The sequence below is a fragment of the Acinonyx jubatus genome, chromosome E1 (genome assembly GCF_027475565.1).
Source record: "Acinonyx jubatus isolate Ajub_Pintada_27869175 chromosome E1, VMU_Ajub_asm_v1.0, whole genome shotgun sequence".
In the NCBI taxonomy this organism is placed as follows: domain Eukaryota; kingdom Metazoa; phylum Chordata; class Mammalia; order Carnivora; family Felidae; genus Acinonyx; species Acinonyx jubatus.
Genome location: NC_069397.1, coordinates 42593690 through 42614112, shown reverse-complemented (window position 1 = coordinate 42614112; position 20423 = coordinate 42593690). Strand labels below are relative to the sequence as shown.

The 20423-nt window shown below is 38.8% G+C and overlaps 1 protein-coding gene across 9 annotated transcripts in view; it reads right to left on the bottom strand.

Annotated features, from left to right (window-relative positions):
- Nucleotides 1–17686: 17686 nt before the first annotated feature.
- LOC106978664 (uncharacterized) overlaps nt 17687–20423 on the bottom strand; it is a 139021-nt gene continuing 136284 nt past the window's right edge. For 5 of the 9 annotated variants that reach the window (XM_053211954.1, XM_053211958.1, XM_053211960.1 and 2 more), the window contains 3 exons: nt 20368–20421; nt 18868–18972; nt 17689–17843 (listed from right to left, as the gene is read on the bottom strand). In XM_053211954.1, coding sequence (XP_053067929.1) covers nt 17746–17843; nt 18868–18972; nt 20368–20421 — 257 coding nt within the window. In that variant the 3' untranslated portion in view covers nt 17689–17745. Of the gene's footprint in view, nt 17844–18867; nt 18973–20367; nt 20422–20423 lie in introns of all 9 variants that reach the window. The other 4 variants (XM_053211959.1, XM_053211955.1, XM_053211961.1 and 1 more) reach the window with 1 other exon arrangement.

The window sequence follows — 20423 nt, the reverse complement described above, 5'->3', positions numbered from 1 at the left end:
TGAAAAAAAGACCTGAGTACACCAAACACGCCCCTTCCACACCTGGTAACTGCTTATCTACTCTGCAAGGATTGACGCTGACCGAACTAGACAGTCCTCCTCCAGACAAGCACTGCCACCGGTTCCAAGGCACCCAGCAGTTTTGCATTTTCTGATTTAATTCTTGGACAATTCTTATTATATATTTTTTTTTCCTTTTCTCCTTCTTATTTCTTCCCTCCTCTAGTCTGGTTATTCTGGTTGTTGGTTTAAGTAGACATTTTTAATCTATTCTCTTGATACCTGTTCTACATCTCCTTCTTTATTTCTCTCTCTCTCTCTCTCTCTCTCTTTTCTGGATTGAGCCATATAGTTTCTTTGGTCAATTTTATTTTATTTTCTTTTTCCCTTTCCCTGTCATTTCTCTCTTTGTATGGTATAAGGCCTCTTCCATCAACACCACCCCACCCCATTGTTTAGTTGTAGCTGGTATTTCTGGTTTTTTTTGGTTTGTTTTTTGTTTTTCTTTCTGGTTTTTTGGTTTTTGTTTTGTTTGTTTTCCTTTCCAGGGCTACTTCAATGAACAAATCAAAGCACACCTGGTGGAGGGTCCAAAACATCACTATGAGTAGGGAAATATAAGCAAACAAAGTCACAACAACAGAGAGCAAGTAACACTCTCCAAAAAACACTCCCGAAGGGCCAGGCCCTGGACAGTGTATGACCTCTCTTTAATATGGTATAGTGCTCACAGGTGCAAGACACACAACAAGCTTTTAAAACACATAAGGGACAGAAAACTAGCCAAAATGATGAAACAGAAGAATTCTCTCAAAAGAAATTCCAGGAAGAAATGACAGCTAAAGAATTGATCAAAACAGATATAAACAATATAACTGAACAAGAATTTAGAATAATAGTCATAAGATTAAGCCTGGGCTTGAAAAAAACATAGAAGACAGCAGAGAATCTATTGCTGCAGAGATCAAGGAACTAAAAAATAGTCATGATGAATTAAAAATGCTGTAAATGAGGTGCAAAATAAACTAGAGGCGGTGACAGCGAGGATGAAGAGGCAGAGGGGAGAATAAGTGAAATAGAAGATAAAATTATGGAAATGATGAAGCTGAGAAAAAAGAGATAGAAAAAATTCCAGACCATGAGGGGAGAATTAGAGAACTAAGTGATTCAATGAAACGTAATAATATCTGTATCATAGGAGTTCCAGAAGAAGAAGAAGAGGAAAGGGTGAAAGGTGTACTTGAACAAATCATAGCTGAGAACTTCCCCAATCTGGGGAAGGAAACAAACAATCACAAACATAAGCAATCTTATTGGTAAGAATGTGGTACTAGCTGGTGATTTTAATATTACGTTTACAATAATGGACAGATCTTCAGACAGAAATATCAATAAGAACAATTTGGCCCTGAATGGTACACTCGGACCAAATGACTTGACAGATTACATTCAGAACTTTTTCATCCTTAAAGCAATCAGAATACACATTCTTCACCAGTGCACATGGAGAATTCTCCAAGATATATCACATATTGGGTCACAAAAACAGCCTCTCAATAAATATAAAAAGAATTGAGATCACACAGTGCACATTTTTTGATCACCCCCATTTTCCCCCCCCCTCAAAGCTATGAAATTTGAACTCAACCACAGGAAAAAGTTTGGAAAACCTCCAAATGCATGGAGGTTAAAGAACATCCTAATAGAATGAATGGGTCAACCAGGAAATTAAAGAAGAAATTAAAAAAGACATATATGGAAACAAATGAAAATGAAAACACAACAGTCCAAACCCTTTGGGATGCAGCAAAGGCAGTCTAAGAGGAAAATACATGCAATCAGGCCTATCTCAAGAAGCAAGAAAAATCCCACAAATACAAAACCTAACCTCACACCTAAAGGAACTAGAACAGAACAGCAAAGAACCCCAAGACCAGCAGAAGATGGAGAGTAATATAGATCAGAGCAGAAATAAACAATATAGATAAAAAAAAAAAGAGAACGTCTAGGTGAAACTAGAGTGGAGGTTTTTTGACAAATAACAAAAGTGATAAATCATAACCAGACTTGTCAAAAGAGAGAGGATCGAACATAGATTAAAACTCACAAATGAAAATGGACTTATCACAACTAATCCATAAGTGTAATACAAACAATTATTAGAGAATACTATGAAAAATTATATGCCAACAAACTGGACAACTGGAAGAAATGGACAAATTCCTAGACACCCACATAGTACCAAAACTAAATTTGAACAGACCCGTAACTAGTGAAGAAATTGAATCGGTTATCAAAACTTCTCCCAACAAATAAGAGTCCTGGGCCAGATGGCTTCCCAGGGGAATTCTACCAGACATTTAAAGCAAAGTTAATACCTATCCTTCTCAAGCTGTTCCAAAAATAGAAATGGAAGGAAAGCTTCCAGACTCATTCTATGAAGCCAGCATTACCTTGATTCCCAAACCCAGAGACCCCACAAAAAAGAATTACAGGCCAATATCCCTGATGAACATGGATGCAAAAATTCTCAACAGACATAGCATATCAATTCAACAACATTATAATAGAATATTTACCATTATCACGTGGGATTCATTACTGGCATTCAGGGATGGTTCACTATTCACAAATCAATCATTGTGATACATCACATTAATAAAGAAAGGAGAAGAAACATATGATCATGTCAATATATGCCAGAAAAAGGGATTTGAAAAATTATTAGCATCCTTTCTTAATAAACCCTCCACCCAAGAAAGTCAGGAGGTGAAAGACATACTTAAATATCATAAATGCCATATATGAAAATCCCACAGGCTAGGGAAACTGAGAGCTTTCCCCCTGAGATCAGGAACAAACAGGGATGTCCACTCTCACCACTGTTGTTTAACATAGTGTTGGAAGTCCTAGCATCAGCAATCAGACAACAAAATGAAATAAAAGGCATCAAAATTGGCAAAGAGAGGTCAAACTTTCACTTTTCACAGACAACATGATACTCTACATGGAAAACCTGAAAGACTCCACCAAAGGCTACTAGAACTGATACATGAATTCAGCAAAGTCACAGGGTACAAAATCAATGTACAGAAATCGGTTGCATTTCTATACACCAATAATGAAGCAACAGAAAGAGAAATCAAGAAACTGAACATTTACAATTGCACCAAGAACCATAAAATAACTAGGAATAAACCTAACCAAAGATGTAAATATCTGTATGGTGAAAACTATAGAAAACTTATGAAGGAAATTGAAGAAGACATAAAGAAATGGAAAACATTCCATGCTCCTGGATTGGAAGAACAAATATTGTTAAAATGTCAATACTACCCAAAGTAATCTACACATCAATGCAATACAATCAAAATAGCACGAGCATTCTTCTCAATAGCTAGAACAAACAATCATAAAATTTGTATGGAACACAAAAGACCATATAGCCACAGTAATATGAAAAAGAATATAAAAGTGGGAAGGCATCACAATCCCAGATTTGGCCTCTACTGCAAAGTTGTAATCATCAAGACAGTATGGTATTGGAACAAAAACAGACACATAGACCAATAGAATAGAATAGAGAACCCAGAAACTGAACCCACAATGTATGGCCAACTAATCTTGACAAGCAGGAAAGAGTATCCAATGGAAAAAAGACAGTCTCTTCAGCAAATGATGCTGGAGAACTGGACAGCAACATGCAGAAAATGAAATTAGACCACTTTCTTTACACCATACACAAAAATAAACTCAAAATGGATGAAAGACCTAAATGTGAGACAGAAACCATCAAAACCTAGAGGAGAAAACAGGCAACAACTCTTTGACCTCGGCTGCAGCAACTTCTTACTTGACACATCCCCAAAGGCAAGGGAATTAAAAGTAAAAATGAACTATTTGGACCTCATCAAGATAAAAAGCTTCTGCACTGCAAAGGAAAACAATCAAGTGAAACCAACAGAATGGGAAAAGATATTTGCAAATGACATATTGGATAAAGGGTTAGTATCCAAAATCTATAAAGAACTTACCAAACTCAACACTGAAAAACAAATAATCCAGTGAAGAAATGGGCAGAAGACATGAATAGACATTTTTCCAAAGAAGACATCAAGATGGCCAACAGACACATGAAAAGATGCTCAATATCACTCATCATCAGGAAATACAAATCAAAATCATATGAGATACCACCTCACACCGGTCAGAGTGGCTAAAATGAACAACTCAGGAAACAACAGATGTTGGTGAGGATGTGGAAAAAGGGGAACCTTCTTGCACTGTTGGTGGGAATGCAAACTGGTGTAGCCTGTGGAAAACAGCGTGGAGGTTCCTCAAAAAAGTAAAAATAGGTCTACCCTATGACCCAGCAGTAGCACTGTTAGGCAAAATTTACCAAGGGATACAGCTGTGCTGATGCACAAGCGGGCACATGTACCAACGTTCATAGCAGCAATTTCTACAATAGCCAAATTATGGAAAGAGCCTAAATGTCCATCAACTGATGAATGGATAAAGAAGATGTGGTTTATATATACAATGGAATACTACTTGGCAATGAGAAAGAATGAAATCATGCCATTTGCAGCAACATGGATGGAACTGGAAGGTATTATGCTGAGTGAAATAAGTCAGAGAAAGCTATATGTTTTCACTCATATGTGGGAATTGCAGGCAATTAACGAGACCACGGGGAGGGAAGGGGAAAAACATAGTTACAAACAGAGAGGGAGGGCAAACCATAAGAGACTCTTAAATACAGAGACAAACTTGAGGGTGATGGGGTGTGGAGGAGAGGGGAAAATGGGTGATGGGCATTGAGGAGGGCACTTGTTGGGATGAGCACTGGGTGTTGTATGTAAGTGATGAACCACGGGAATCTACCCCCAAAACCAAGAGCACACTGTACACACTGTATGTTAGCCAATTTGACAATAAATTATATTTAAAAATTAAATAAATAATTAAATAAAAATTTTTAAAAACTTAAATAAAAGGCCCTTGCTATGTCAACGGTCAGAAATGAGTAGGTTCACCCAGGCTTTTGAAGAGTTCAATCACAGAACACAGTCAGTATGTGCAACAAGCAATAATGGGAGTGTGTACCCACACAGTTCAGGAGTGAGTGATTTTGCTTTATTTGTCTATACCACATCAGATCTGATGGTTACATTCAGTCAGCTTCCTATCCTCCATGGTTCCACCCCTGGGTCTGCAGCCATGTAACCACACTCTCTCCACCAGGTAGCCAACCCCCATGAAGTTCAGGGCCCTCCAGTCAGGACACAAGGCAACCAGGCCCCAGGATGTCTCAGCCCCTGCTGGTCTAACATCCTATACTTACTACCCTTATTGTTTGGTTTTTTTATTTTATTCCAAAAAATGGCAAATCACTTCTTTAGCTGGTCTGCAATCAGAGTTAAATAATTATCTAAGTTGTAAAAAGGAGTAAATATGTTATAAAATGGATTCTAATAGGCTTCTTCCTCAAAAAAACAATTTAAGGAAATACAGTATTGAATTCTGTTCTATTAATAATGTGCCCAATCACTCCTGCTTTGCAAGTAAGTGTCTATATGTAGATGATATACTGTAGTACCTATTTTTTCTGCTGCAATTAGCTGCTAATCTCATGACAGACTAATTTATGTATTAATGCTTTTTAAAAGCAAAGGCATTTTGCATATAATTGTATTCCTTGTAATCCATCGGTGAAAATTGTATGTTCTCTGTTTATTTTTAATGCTTCCTGCTCTGGGATGATCAGGCATTAAGAGATCAAAATATTTTCTGGGCAAAATAAATACTAAATTAAAGGGTAATTAAAGGCCCTATATGTGCTGTGGGACTGTCTCCACACAGATGTGAAGAGTTCTCTAGTTGAATGTTTATACTGTAAGTGGGAAACTGATAAAAACATGATTAAAATTGCTACTTTGGATTTGTTGTGTGAAAATCAACTTCTGTACCCCGGTGAGTGGAGGTCATTTACAAGTTTGACTAAACTAGCATGAGGAAACACTGTCTTTCAATTTGAATTCCACTCACTTGGAACACGAATTAGAAACTCCACTAACTTGGAAACACGAATTAGAACTCAATAAACTACCTGGAACACACTGGGCTTCATCATACTGACTGATACACAGGCAGACTATTGCAACCACATCAAGCACAGCCAGGCTCTTTCCTCAGTGACGACTCAGCCCTTTGCCTCAGAAGAAGAATATGCCCCTTTGTTGGTGGAGGCTTTGAAAAATTGCATAGCACGTTGATTTGCATATTTTATTTTGCTACTTTTCCTCAAATATTTATTTGTTTTGGGAGAGAACAAGTGGGAGAGGGGCAGAGAGAAGAGGGACAGAGGATCTGAAGTGGGCTCTGTGCTGGCAGGCTGACAGCAGCAGCCCAACGTGGGGCTCGAACTCATGAACTGCAAGATCATGACCTGAGCTGAAGTCAGACACCCAACTGACTGAGCCACCCAGGGGCCTTATTTGGTCTTAATCTTAATCCCACCAGCCAAAGGGCCACCAGAAAACACATTCAGAGGTGGGTATTTACTTGCTATGGCAGAGAGATACACACCACAGGGAGCCATGGGCTATCTTGATGCTAAGGAGTCCACAGGGGCCTACTGAAGGATTTGGGACTTATGTAGGCCGGGCAGCAAGGGTCTATTATAGGTTGGGGTGCTGTCACAGAGTGTGGGGGGAGGAATGTTCTATGAGTAGGCCATCTTGTAAACTTCTAGCTAAGATGGCAAGACAGATCAAGGCTGGAATTGCCACCTGGGGAAGAATCAGCAGCCCAGGTAAAGTTAACCATGGTCAATTTGTGGCTTGCTTAGGTCACCTAGTTCAAGTTTGTGTGTAGTTTTTGTCGTGTTCCATCATGCTCACGAGAGTCATCTGGGGAAGAGGTTGCCATTCTGTACAAGTGTGTGTGCTCCCCAGGAAAGCCACATGACCTAGCTGGAAGCACCAGGCTGACCTTTGGATGTTGGCTGTGTTCTGTTGTACTCACAGACCATCCCCCATAGGGGAAGCAGGTACTTGGGACAGAGCACTACAACAATATGGCTGAACAGCAGCAGATCAGATGGGAAGGATAATCAATGGACTAGCTATGATCTGAATCCTCAGCATTTTGGAAGGCAATTCAGGCCCAGAAAGTGTTGGAGGGAAGGACAAAGATCACTTATGCTGGGTTAACAGCAGAGTGAGGACCTACCCCATGCAGGAGCTTTATGCATAATTCCCCAATAATACTTATCCTACAATCTGTGGCCAGTACCCACTTACGATGTCGGTAGAAATGAGGCTCAGTGCAGATGAAGTGAACTAATCATAATTAGAACATAATTGGGTTACATAATTAATATAATTACACTCATATTAGTAGTAATCCTGGATTTGGCCCATTTCTAATTCCAAATCATTCTGGTTTTTCTACTACACCATTTGTTGGCCAGCACACCTGAGCGGGGTGGTTTAAGCCTGGGGTCCACAAAGCTGGTGGGTTTCTGTACTGGGTCGTGAGGGTGGGAGTCTGTGTGGCTCCAGAGTCATTCTGCCCACCCCCAACCAGCCCTGAGAGACAGGCTAGAGGGCCAGCAGAGGCAAAGACACACATTAGGGAAACAGGGCAAGGGCCCAGAAGCCCAGGGCCCCACAGTGTGTGGTGGGATAGGACGCTCCAACGATCAGTAGGTCAGGCTTCTGGAGGAGATGTACCTGAGCCTCGAAGGACAGGAGAGGAGAGCTGCCCCAGAGAGCACAATGCTCAGGGAACAGCAGGTGGGTGTTCCTGTCCCTGGTACCAAGTGAAAAAAATCTGAGTTCAGCAAAGGCACAGAGTTAGGATGTGGTGCAACTGAAATTCAAATCTGGCCCACAATAGAGGGAAATGAAGGTGCCTGTATGTATGGCCTCGGCCCTGTGGGAGCATTTCAACAGCACAGTCCTAGTAGCCCTGAGTGCTCCACCAGAGGGCTCAAAGATGCTGCCATTCTCTCTGGGGCCCTGGTGATGCTATGCCCTCACTCTCCACTCCTCTGCCTCTCTGATGTCGCCTTGGCTCTCCCCATTCCCAGCCTCTGCGAATACTGGTACATGGATGTCATTTAGCATTTTTGGGGGGTGAAGCCTCTTTCCACTCCCCTCAGATTAGGTGCCATGCATCACCAGCAAACAGCCTTAGGCAGCACAGCCTGGCACCATGGTGGAGTCCAGAAACTGCAACATTCCTAACCTGGCATTCAAGGGGCTTGGTGTGTGCACACCAAGTTCCTGGAAAACCTTCCTCACCCCAATGGCTCATGAAATGGGAGAAAAGTCCTCCTAACAGTGAATGTCACACCCTGAGACCAGGGCTCAGCTAATGTTATATGGCAAACTAGAAAAAGCTGTAGTGTGGGCTCTGATCTGCCATTACTTTCCTCAGTTCAATGAACAGAAACATCATGTGTTCTAATACTCTGCATTTATTAATATTTTGTACCACTAAAAGCAATCAAGCCAAGGGATCAAAACTGTATTGGTGTTTCAGACCACACACACATAGGGTAATCTTCACACTATCAAGGTTCAGGTGGAGAAAACAAAGTTAGAAAACATTCAATTCACCTATGAGACATTTTTATACTAAATCAATGGTTGTTACAAAAATTAAAATTAGCATACTACACCATTTTTCTCTTACTTTAAAAATAAATTATTTAGTAAACAAGGATGCGAAATTATGGGATCAAATGTTTCTTGACCAAAAATGGATACTGTTTATCTCACACTATCAAGTGAAAATGATGCTTAGGTATGAAATCTAATTACAAACTTGTATAGGATTAGTATGCTGAAAATTATAAATGCTGATGAAATAAAACGAGACCAAACAAAAATTTTAATGCTGGTGTTCAATGATTAAAGATCAATGTAATACAGATGCTGATATTCCCCCCCACTGTCTGTAGGTTTATGCAAATCCCTATCAAAATTCTTGCAAGGTTTTTTGTAGACAGATTGGTTAATTCTAAGATGCATATAAATCGGTGAAAAGAAGAGACAGAGAAGGAGAATTAGCAAAGAAGTGGGAAGAATCGCTCTTTCCTGAGTTAACAGCTTAACTGAGTATAGCTACAGAAATTCAAGACGAATGTAGTATTGGCAGGGGATAAAATGGTCAACAGAAAAGAAAGAGCCCAGAAATCCACCACATAGATTGTTTACAAAGGTGCAAAGGGCAATTCAAAGGAGGAATGGACAAATTTTCCAACAAATGTGCTGGAGTATTTAACATCACAGACAAAGTGAACATCAATGTAAGCCTCACACCTTATACAAAAATTAACTAAAATCAACTGAATAAAAATAAAGAGCTCTAAAACTTTTAGAAAAAACATAAGAGAAAATCTACAGGGCCGTGGACCTAGACTATAAGATGTTCTTAGATTTGATCCAATAGCACAATACACAAAAGGAAAAATCAGTAAATCAGATCCTCATCAAAATTAAAAATTTTTATCTGTGAAATCCTGTTAAAGGTTGAAACACAAACCTACAAACTGAGGGAAGAAAAAAATATTTGCAAACCACATATTCAACAAAGTACTTTGTATTTAGAATATATAGAGAACTTCCCCAAATTCAAATAAAAAAACAGGCCAATTAGAAACTAACTAAAAAACGAAACTGATATTTGAATGAAAGAGGATATCAGAGTATCAAAGAAAAAAAACCCCACATGAAAAGATGTTCAACATCATCAACTATTAAGAAATTGAAATTAAAACCACAATAAGATATCCCTACTTGTCTACCAGGACAGCTTAAAAAAATAGCAATAAAACTCAATGCTGATGAGATATGCTGAGGAAACTGGACCATCATTCATTTGGCTATTGTGAAAGATAAATTGTACAATCATCTATAATAATTTAGCAGTTCGTTTAAACTAAACATTTATTACCATATGACCAGAAGTTGTAGTTTTGGACATTTTTCCAAGGGAAACTTACATTCAAGGAATGTCCATAGCAATTCTATTCTATATAGCAAAACACTGGGAACAACTCAAATTTCTTTCAATAATTGAATGATTACATTGTATATTCACAGCACAGATAGTACCTCAGAATTAAATGGACCAAACTAGTGATACCTGAAACAACTTGGATTGATATTAGGGGAATTAGGCTGGAAGAGAAAAAAAAAATCTATATATATATATATATATATATATATAGATATTATATATATAATAAATATCAAAAGGTTCCATCTCAGTATGATTCCATTTATAAGACATTCTTGAAATAACAAAATATAGAAATGTAGAACAGATTTAGTGGTTGCCCACAGTTTCAAATGATGGAGAAGAAGTATGTCTGGCCTCTAAAGAGATAGGATGAGAGAGCCTTGTACGTGTTAGAATAGTTCTGGAATCTGATTGCGGTGGTTGCTAGGAGCTATACAGGTGGATAAAACTGCATTGAACTACAACATAATCGTGCATGTGCACACGCTACACACTCATACACACAAAGAACTTATAAAACTGGTGAGATCTGAATAAGCTTTGTGGTTTGATAATTTACTGTGGTTTATGCAAGATGTAATGTGGAGAGTATAGTCAAGAGGCTGGGATCTCTGCACACTTTGTGCAACTTCCTGTGATTCTACAAATTATTTCAAAGGTAGAAATGTTCTTTTTCCATGAAAACCAACTTTTTCAAGGATACTAAAAAAGGAAAGCTATTTTCTGAAGAACTCAAGCACTGAATTCCTAGTTCAACTGTAGATACCATCTAAGTGACGCTTGGAGGGAGGTATACTGAAGAAACTGTGGACCTCCAACATCAACCCCACCCACACATCCCCACACCAACACCAAACCTACCTGAGCTTGGTGGGACAGCAGTCTGGGGTGAGAACAGTACTTTTGAGCGATGGAACCCTGGCTCTGTGAGTTGTGACCTACTGGACCATTTGTAAAATATGTAGTGAGGACACCTCAGTGACTAAGTTGGGGATGAGAGCCCAGTGAAGTATGATTACCCAGCCACAAAGCTATTCTCCCTCATGCCTCCTTTCCTTCCTAGGGGAGGCTCTCTGTCTCATGCTTATTTAAAATTACATGGCTTCAAGTTTTAATCAATGTAGGACTTTAGAGACAAACATGCTTTCCACAGAACTCTTGCAGATGGAATGAAGGACTGTTCACTCAGATGGACAGCTGCTTCACTAGATGTCTTTTTGAAAGCAATTAGCACGTTATCATGGTTGAACAAGGAAGCTGGTCCTCAGAATTTACCAAAGTCTGTTCCAAGTATAGATAATACTGTATCCTTAGACTTGGCTAATTCCTTTCTAATTAAATCTAGATGGAACCCTCACAGCTTCAAAAATAGAGTGAGAGTAATCTCCTCCACACCTCTGACAACTCTGACCTGATTACATTTGGTCCTAGTTTGACGCAAACGTTACTCCATGGAGGAATTTCTCACACGGATGAGGACGTGTCTATTTGTCCAGGTGACATCAAAACCATTTTTCTAATGGACTTCACATGTTTTTGTAAACAGGAATGAGTTCCTTACTCCTAACTGGTAGAATAACCACAGACAAATTCTATTGTCTACTGTACAGACCTTATTTTATTTTCCCCATTCTGCCAATGAAAAATACCTAGATTCATAGAGATTAACGTGATCTTCCCAAGGTCAAAGGCCAGTGGTGCCACAGCTGGATCTAACCCAAGATAACCTTGTGTCAAGTACATACTCTTTCTACCCAATCCTGACCCTCACTACCATGTGCTCAGCACTGTATAGATACCATGCAAATGAAAAAAAAAACTAAGGCCTTGGTCTCAGGGAATGAGGCCTCACCATAATGCAGGACACACAAGAGGGCCATTGCATTCTGTTATGGACTAGTGTCATCAGACCATCAGAGCAGGAGAGGTTATAAGAAGGAATTGTCCTCTGTCTAGACATGAGGCCAGAGGAGAGTGAGGCGGGGGCGAGGAGAGGGGGCAACATTGGGCAAGGATTAGGTAGGTGGGCCTTTGTGGTTGTTGCTAAGTGCCATGGTTGACCTACCAGTTTATACATTTTTACTTTATTTCCTACCATCTTAGTTTGACTTCCAAAGCAAGTATTCTGTGGGTAGAGTGATCATTTCAGATATCAGGGTAAGCATGGTTTTCATTGTCATTTAAATATCTACATATTATGTGTTTATTTTGCGGAAAAAGAAACAGGTTTCAGAATAGCTGACCATGCAGGTGAGTGGGTCAACGCAACATCATGATAACAGCAGCCACTATTTATTGAAGGGAGTATGTGTGATCTTTCATTTTATCCATTTATTTATACCCATTTTTTTCCCAAGAAAGGATTTCAGAGGACGGGGTACTATCATATGCTTGAGTTTTTGACAAACCTTGTTTGTTACCACTATGCCCTTCAATATCCCCACGATACTTTATCTAGTAGCAGTTTTGTACACAATGTCGTTTCCACAAAAACTGAATTGAGGAAATAAGGCTATCTCCTAAAGCTAAAACTGTACATCACGCAGAATGGACCAACACAGAGGAAGCAAACACCCACTGTGGCAAAATGGTTCCCTCAATAAGATTGAGCCCATTACACAAACATTCTCCTCACTCCTTCCCCGCTCCCCCACCCGCACACACCCACCCTCCTGCTATATACACCCCCCCCCACCCCACACAACCCAAGAAGTCACACACTTCATGGGATCCTGCTAGGACATGAACTAGTTTTTGTATTAACCGAGCAAAATAATTCTGATGTTTCTTATTAAACGACCTATAAAGACCTAGCTCCTCAAATGCTCTTTCAGATGGTTGACAATTTTATGGTTCCCCCCATAATTTATGAGCTGAATAAGCTCTTTGACATTATGTATCATCATTCAACGCATTATTTTAACCTTAGGAAAATGATCCTTAGAGAGTAAACATGAAAATCAGGGGATATCTTCCTGAGCAAGCAAAGCACTTTGTGGCTGGACAATTGTGGGTTCCATTGCAGCCACAATACCTACCTGTTGGGACAATGGGCAAATTACTTCACTCCTAAAATCCCAGCCTCTAACCCCTGTGAAAATAGGACAATATTTGCTGCTGTTTTTGTTATGAAAATTAAATGAGATAATTACATGAAGCAATTTAGTACACTGGGTGAACCAATAAATAGTGTTATTACTGTTGTAAATATTGGTATTACTGATAATAATGCCCATAAAGTCACACCTGACCTACATAGAATTGACTATGACCATGGGTGGGTGGAGGACACCAGACCTCCAAAACAAAGGCCCATGAAACTCTCTCTCCCTCCCTCCCTCCCTCTCCCTCTTCCTCTCTCTCTCTCTTTCTCTGCCTCTTGTCTCTCTCTCTCTTTTCCCTTTCTCCTTCTCCTTTTCCACCCATCTCTCTCTTTCTGTCTCTCCCTCCCTTTTCTCTCTTTCTCTCCCTTCTCTTTCTGTCTGCCCTTCTCTCTCTCCACTCTCTCTCTCTCCTCCCTTGGCCCTCCCTACCTCCCTCCCTCTCTCTCTCTATCCCCTTTCTCTCTTTCTCCATCTGTCTCCCTCTCACTTCTCTCCTCCCTCCTCTTTCCCTCTCTCTCTCCTCTCTGTCTCCCTTTCACTTTCTCCTCTCTCTCCCTCCCTCCCTCTCTCTCCCTCTTTACTTTCTCTCTTTCTCCTTCTCTCTCTTTCTCCCACTCACTTCCTCTCTCTTTTTCACTTACTCTTCTCTCTCTATCTTCTTCTCTCTATCTCTCTCTGTATTTCTAATTCAGTATGGATCAAAGGGATCTGTCTAGGGGCGCCTGGGTGGCTCAGTCGGTAAGCGTCCGACTTCAGCTCAGGTCACGATCTCACGCTCCGTGAGTTCGAGCCCCGCGTCGGGCTCTGGGCTGATGCCCAGAGCCTGGAGCCTGCTTCCGATTCTGTGTCTCCCTCTCTCTCTGCCCCTCCCCCATTCATGCTCTGTCTCTCTCTGTCTCAAAAATAAATAAACGTTAAAAAAATTAAAAACCAAAACAAACAAAACAAAAACAAAGGGATCAGTCTACATTTTGTTAGTTATTTCGATCTAAAAGTTGAAACTGAGGACACATTTTGGTACTGCTTCAGTCATGTACATGAGCTGAAGAAATAGAGGAAGTTTTGGCAAAGAGATTAAAAACCAAAAAAATGGAGAAGTTAATTGCTGAGACAAAGAGAGGAGATATGAAATAAATGAGACCTGCTCCTAGAGGGATGTCGTGCCCCCAAGCAGCCAGGTCCCTGCACTGGGGGCCCTGTGAATTGTCTTGCCTGTGGATGCTTACAATAAATATCTCTTTATAGATGAAACTGGGATGAAAATCCTATCACAGTGAGGTGAGCCTCTGATTTATAAACTAGTATGCTAGTGCTATTGTTGCTACTATTGTTACTATTATTCTCCCACTAGGACTAACAGAGAAGTCAATCACTATGGGGTCGGGGGGCTAGATGATGAGTGGTGCTGGCTGGCTACTGGTTTCTCCAACATCAGCTCACATGGGTCCTGGAGGCCCAGCTTAGCCAAACCTCTGGCAGTCCTCACGCCCATCAGCTGGGAGGTGACCTTATAACCTGGGAACCAGATCCTCACCCCTTTCTACATGATGAAATTAAGTTCCTTCCAATCCCAGTTCTATGCATCACTCTATCAACTTGTACCTTTTCAAAATTCACCAAGGAAGGAATGATCTGGAGATAGATATGCAAATCATCCCAGACTTGCAGGTGAAACCCAAACTTTAATAAATATGCAGGCTCAGCCTTTATGTGTCTGATTAACTAGGGAGGTGTTTGCTTTATAAACCTCACATTCTGAGGGACAGATTTCTGAGTTCATTTAAACCATGCATTTTGGGGAATGATATTTTCTTTTCAACATTTACATTCAGTAAAATGCATAATTTACATGTGTAAATTCATCTTTGATCAAGGTACACACTCATGTAGGTATGATTCGAATCAAGGTATAAAGCATGACTTGTTCCCGAAAGTCCCTTGTGACCCTTCCAGTCTACCTCTGGACCCTCAGACAGTCACTTCTCTGAATTTCTTCATCAGACATCATATCTGCCTGTTTCTTGAACTTCATATAAGTGGAATGTTAGATTATATTACCATTGAGTTGGTGTCTTTCACTCAGCATAATTCTTTGAAATCCATCCTTATCGTTGCATGATCATAGTCCATTCATTTTTATTGCTTAATGGAATTCTGATGTGTTGTTGAGTAGTGCAATTTTGTTCACACTTTCACTAAAATTTCTTAGACCTTCTTTTTGTTGTTGTTTTAAAATTAGGAATATGGAATAAGTATAGTTTTTAAAAATCTATTTAAATTCAAGCAGTTCACAAATAATGTAGTATTGGTTTCAGGAGTAGAATTTAGTGATTCATCACTTATACATAACACCAGTGCTCATCCCAACAAGTGTCCTCCTTAATGTCCATCACCCATTTAGTCCACCTCCCCCACACACCTCTTCTCCAGCAACCCTCAGTTTGTTCTCTGTATTTAAGTCTCTTATGGTTTGGGCAGAAGACTTGAATAGACACTTTTCCAGAGAAGACATCCAGATGTCTAACAGACACATGAAAAGATGCTCAACATCACTCAGCATCAGGGAAATACAAATCAAAACCACAACGAGATACCTCCTCACACCTGTCAGAATGGCTAACATTAACAACTCAGGCAACAACAGATGTTGGTGAGGATGCGGAGAAAGGGGAATACTTTTGCACTGTTGGTGGAGATGTAAACTGGTGTAGCCACTCTGGAAAACAGTATGGGGGTTCCTCTAAAAATTAGAAATAAGAATTACCCTATGACCCAGCAATTGCACTTCTAGGTATTTATCCAAAGGATACAAAAATGCTGACTCTAAGGAGTACATACACCTCAATGTTTATAGCAGGGCTATCAACAATAGCTAAATTATGGAAAGAGCCCAAACAAATATCCATCGACTGATGAATGGATAAAGATGTGCTGTATATACATGCAATAGAATATTACTCAGTGATCAGAAAGAATGAAATCTCGCCATTTACAACAATGTGGATGGAACTAGCATGTATTATGCTAAGTGACATAAGTCAGTCAGAGAAAGACAAATGTCATATGATTTCAGTCATATGAGGAATTTAAGAAACCAAACAGATGAACATAGGGGAAGGGAAGGAAAAATAATTATAGTGCTTTTTTAAAAAGTTGTTTTAAACACACAGGACCACCTCCCTTGAAGGCTCTAAGAGTATTTGAAATGCTTACCGTCAACTTGAAGATTTTTCACCAGTTCCAGGTATTCTTTAGGTGTGAATTCTATCCCAATAGAATATTTTTTCCAGAATATTTTTCAGATCTTTGACGTTAACTTTTTCTCCTTCAAAAAACAGAAATGGCAAGTATAGTTGACAATATTAAGAATTACCTAAGTATTCAAAAAGATGAAACAAAACTGCCCCTGTTTAAACATCACCCTCCCCAACTGCTAGGTAAAAAACAAAAGCACAAGACCTGCTTGGTGGAGTAAAGGGCAGGCAAAGAATTAGAATGTATTCCCTTATCCCTAAGGGAAAGGTGCACTTTCTTAACACTGGGGATAAGAAAGCACAATCCTCAGTAAACTGGGCTTTTTAGGTAATGTCTTGCTAATTAGAATATAAAGGTTAACTTAATATTGCTCTCGGTTGCCCCCCCCCCCAATTATTAGATTCTTTGAACAATATACCCTAGTTTTTACTTCAACTATTGTTGTGGTGATCTAGATCAAGGATTGGCGAACTTTATCTGTAAAGGGCGAGATTGTAAATATTTTAGGTTCTGCAGGGTATACAGCCTCTGTTACAGCTACTCAACTCTGCTGTTGTAGCACAAAAGCAGCCATTAATAATACATAAATGAGGAATACAAGTGTGTTCTAACACAATTTTATTTATAAAAAGAGGCAGAGGACTAGATTTGGTCCATGGGCTGTAGTTTGTTTATCCTTGATACAGATTTTCAGGTTTTTTCCCAGTGGTGAGGATCAGAAGCATTATTATAGGCAAGTATTTTAGAGGATATAGGACTTGCTACTGAGAAATGAGAAAAAAATTTTAATCCAGACAACCCAAAGATTGACTTTGGGCAATTAGACATAAGCACTTGGAACAACATCTTTGTAACCACCATGCAGGTGAGAAATAGAACATGACAACACTCTGGGGGTCTGTCATACTCTTTCCCAATCCCTATCCACACTCTTTCTCTAGAGGTAATCACTATGCTGACTTTTTTGGACAATGATTTCTTGCTTTTCTTTATAGATTTCTCACAATGATCTTAAAAAACAAGTTATAGAACCTGCAAATTATTAGGGTTAGGGAACACTGCACACTATTTGTGATAGCATTTTTATAGAGGCAGATGAAGCAAAATGAAATACTATGCTATTATTATATAGGTAATAAAACTATTATTTTTAAAAAGAATAATGAACAATATAAAATTCAGAATAGTGCTATCTCAACAAGTAAGGAGGCACGGTAAAGGAATAAGGAAACAACCATGTGTTGATGCAATGGTATTGGAAATATTCTAGCTACTTCATTGAGGTGGAGTCATGGAAATGAGTACTATACTTATGGATTATGTGTTCACTGAAAACAGGAAAATGTCATTAAAGAATTAGAATTTTAATCTTTATGATAACTTGTAACTTGCCTGTAACTGCTTTCACATCACTCATCACTTTTTTCAGAGAAACATTTCCATCAGCTGTAATACAAAACATAAAAAATTCAGACCATGACATAAATGTTAGGAAAATTGGGACTTAGGGCCCAGTGAAAGTCCATATATTCTACTAAATAATTTGCGTTCACCTTAAATTTGTATTTTCTGCTTTGAGTGCTTGATTCCTTATTAGTAAGAAGGACAATGGCATTTGGGTCATGTTCCTTGAACACAGGGTCTGAATATGACAAACGTACTATCTCCAGATACTTTCTTATAAGCATGGCAAAATATATCATTTATAGAGGCCAGCTGGTTTTGTTTTTGGTGAACTTTGCATCTAGCACAGATACTGAGCAAGGGACTTTGCATCTTCCCTCTATTTGCCATTAACACTTCTTGAGTGTTTTCAACTCCTGTATCTATCTCAAAATGTTGGTGACATGTGGTTATTGGATATAATATTAGTGGTGGAAATATTAATGATGTTCTACTACTTCCAAGATGTATATTTTTCTCCCAATTATTTCAGGCTCCCTTGGTTAGTCATTCATTCATTTTCCCCACTGTTCCCATGTTTGTTTCTCTCTACCATTCTCTGGCATGACAACAGCTATGAATAACCTTTCTGCACTAATCACTGTTGAGTGGGATGATAATTTCAGATGAATAGAAATGAAAAAAGACAGGATTTCTTCTTAGTTTAAGACCAAGTTCTTTGGACGCCTGGATGGCTCAGTTGGTTAAGTGTCTGACTCTTGATTTTTTGCTCAGATTATGATCTCATGGTTCATGGATTGAGCCCTGCATCAGTCTCTGCACTAACAGCATGGAGCCTGCTTGGGATTCTCTTTCTGCCTCTATCTCTGCCCCTCACCCACTTGCAGGCACATGTTTTCTGTTTCGCAAAATAAATAAATAAATTTTAAAAAGACCAAGTTCTTCTTCATGATTCTTAAAAATATCTTAAACTCCTCAAATCAATCTAGTTTTAGAAATTCTTATACATGATCCCAAGATTCTAAGTTTTCCCCTAAAAGGTGATGTAATTATTTACAATGCTCACCGTCAACAGGTTGATTTTGTATCACATTTTTAAATTCCTTATTTTTGAGCTTGATCCCCATGTTCCTCAGAACTGTGTTCAGGTTATTAGCATCAATCTTTCCTCCTTAGAAAGGGATGGAGATGTAAAAAAAAAAAACAATAAAGACACAATATGAAAAATACTTCTTGTGCTGATGAATTAAATCAACTCTGAATAGGTCTGGATGCTAGTCAGAATGTTAACTGGAATTACCTTACTGGAAAATGGTTTGGCAGTAACTACCGTGATTCTTCCAAATTTTTGTAATAGCCCACTAATGCCACCTTTGGGAATGCTGGAAAAGCTTATGCCACAGGGGAGAGACAAATGTTTATTACAGTCTTACTTAAAATAAGAAAGGAAGGAAGGAAGGAAGGAAGGAAGGAAGGAAGGAAGGAAGGAAGGAAGGAAGGAAGGAAGGAAGGAAAACAAAGAAGGAAAGAAAGAAAGAAAGAAAGAAACAAAGAAACAAAGAAAGAAAGACCCAGAATTTCAATATCTAATGACAGGGTATTGGTAAGCAAACCATTATATCTTCATTCCACGGAAAAGTACATAGCCATAGCTGTTACAAAGGTGATTGCCACAGGAAAATAGTGTCATTTTATAGGGTGTTTTTATTAAAAAATTACATTATTTTATAGGGTGAAGTTATATCATACAATCATTTAACATATAGGAATTAAAATCATATGCCCAGTAAAAATATACATAAAATGAACAATGTAAATAATGCATGGGATTCTGACATTCCGCAGTCAGCAAGTACATAAATAGAGTCAACCCAGATGGACATCAACTTGTTATTCCAGGAGATGGATTCATTTCCCCTATACCTATCATGCTGCGAGCATCTTAAGTCAATGTGATTCTAGTATTAGATACAATTTTTTGTATATTGTGGCTCTTAGGCAAGCCAACCACTTTATCTAATTGCTTACCTATAGCGATAACAATGTATTTCATCACTAGAAGAATATGTTTGACTTACCAAGACTAGCACATTGGTGTCTTTTATGGAGTCTTCCAATGGAATTTCAGAGCACTTGTGACTCTATGAGATTATTGCTATTTTAACCATATAGGGCTTTAAAATATTAACAGTGGTCATGATTGGATGACCACTTTTCTTTATATTTTTATATTTAGTGAGCACATGGCACATTTAATATTGAAAAAAAATAGAAGAAAACTAACAATTCACAGTTGACATTATGATGGTTATTTTCAGCATGGTGAAGGCTGCAAGTCTAATTAGACCTATCCAAAAGTGCATAGAAAGACAACTGTGGAGATACTTAGGACTGATTCCTTTGAGTCTGATCCTGAGATCAAGCATATATAGCACCAAAAAAAAAAAAAGATTAATATATAGAAGGAATGGCAGAGGAATCATGATCTCATCACTAGGAAAAAAATACAAATACAAAGATTAAAGATGTCAATTTTATATAGTTTCTCAGTACATTTCCTACCTACCTTTGAAAGACTTCAAAGCTGACAGCGATCTATTCTGAAAAACTCTGTTGTCATCT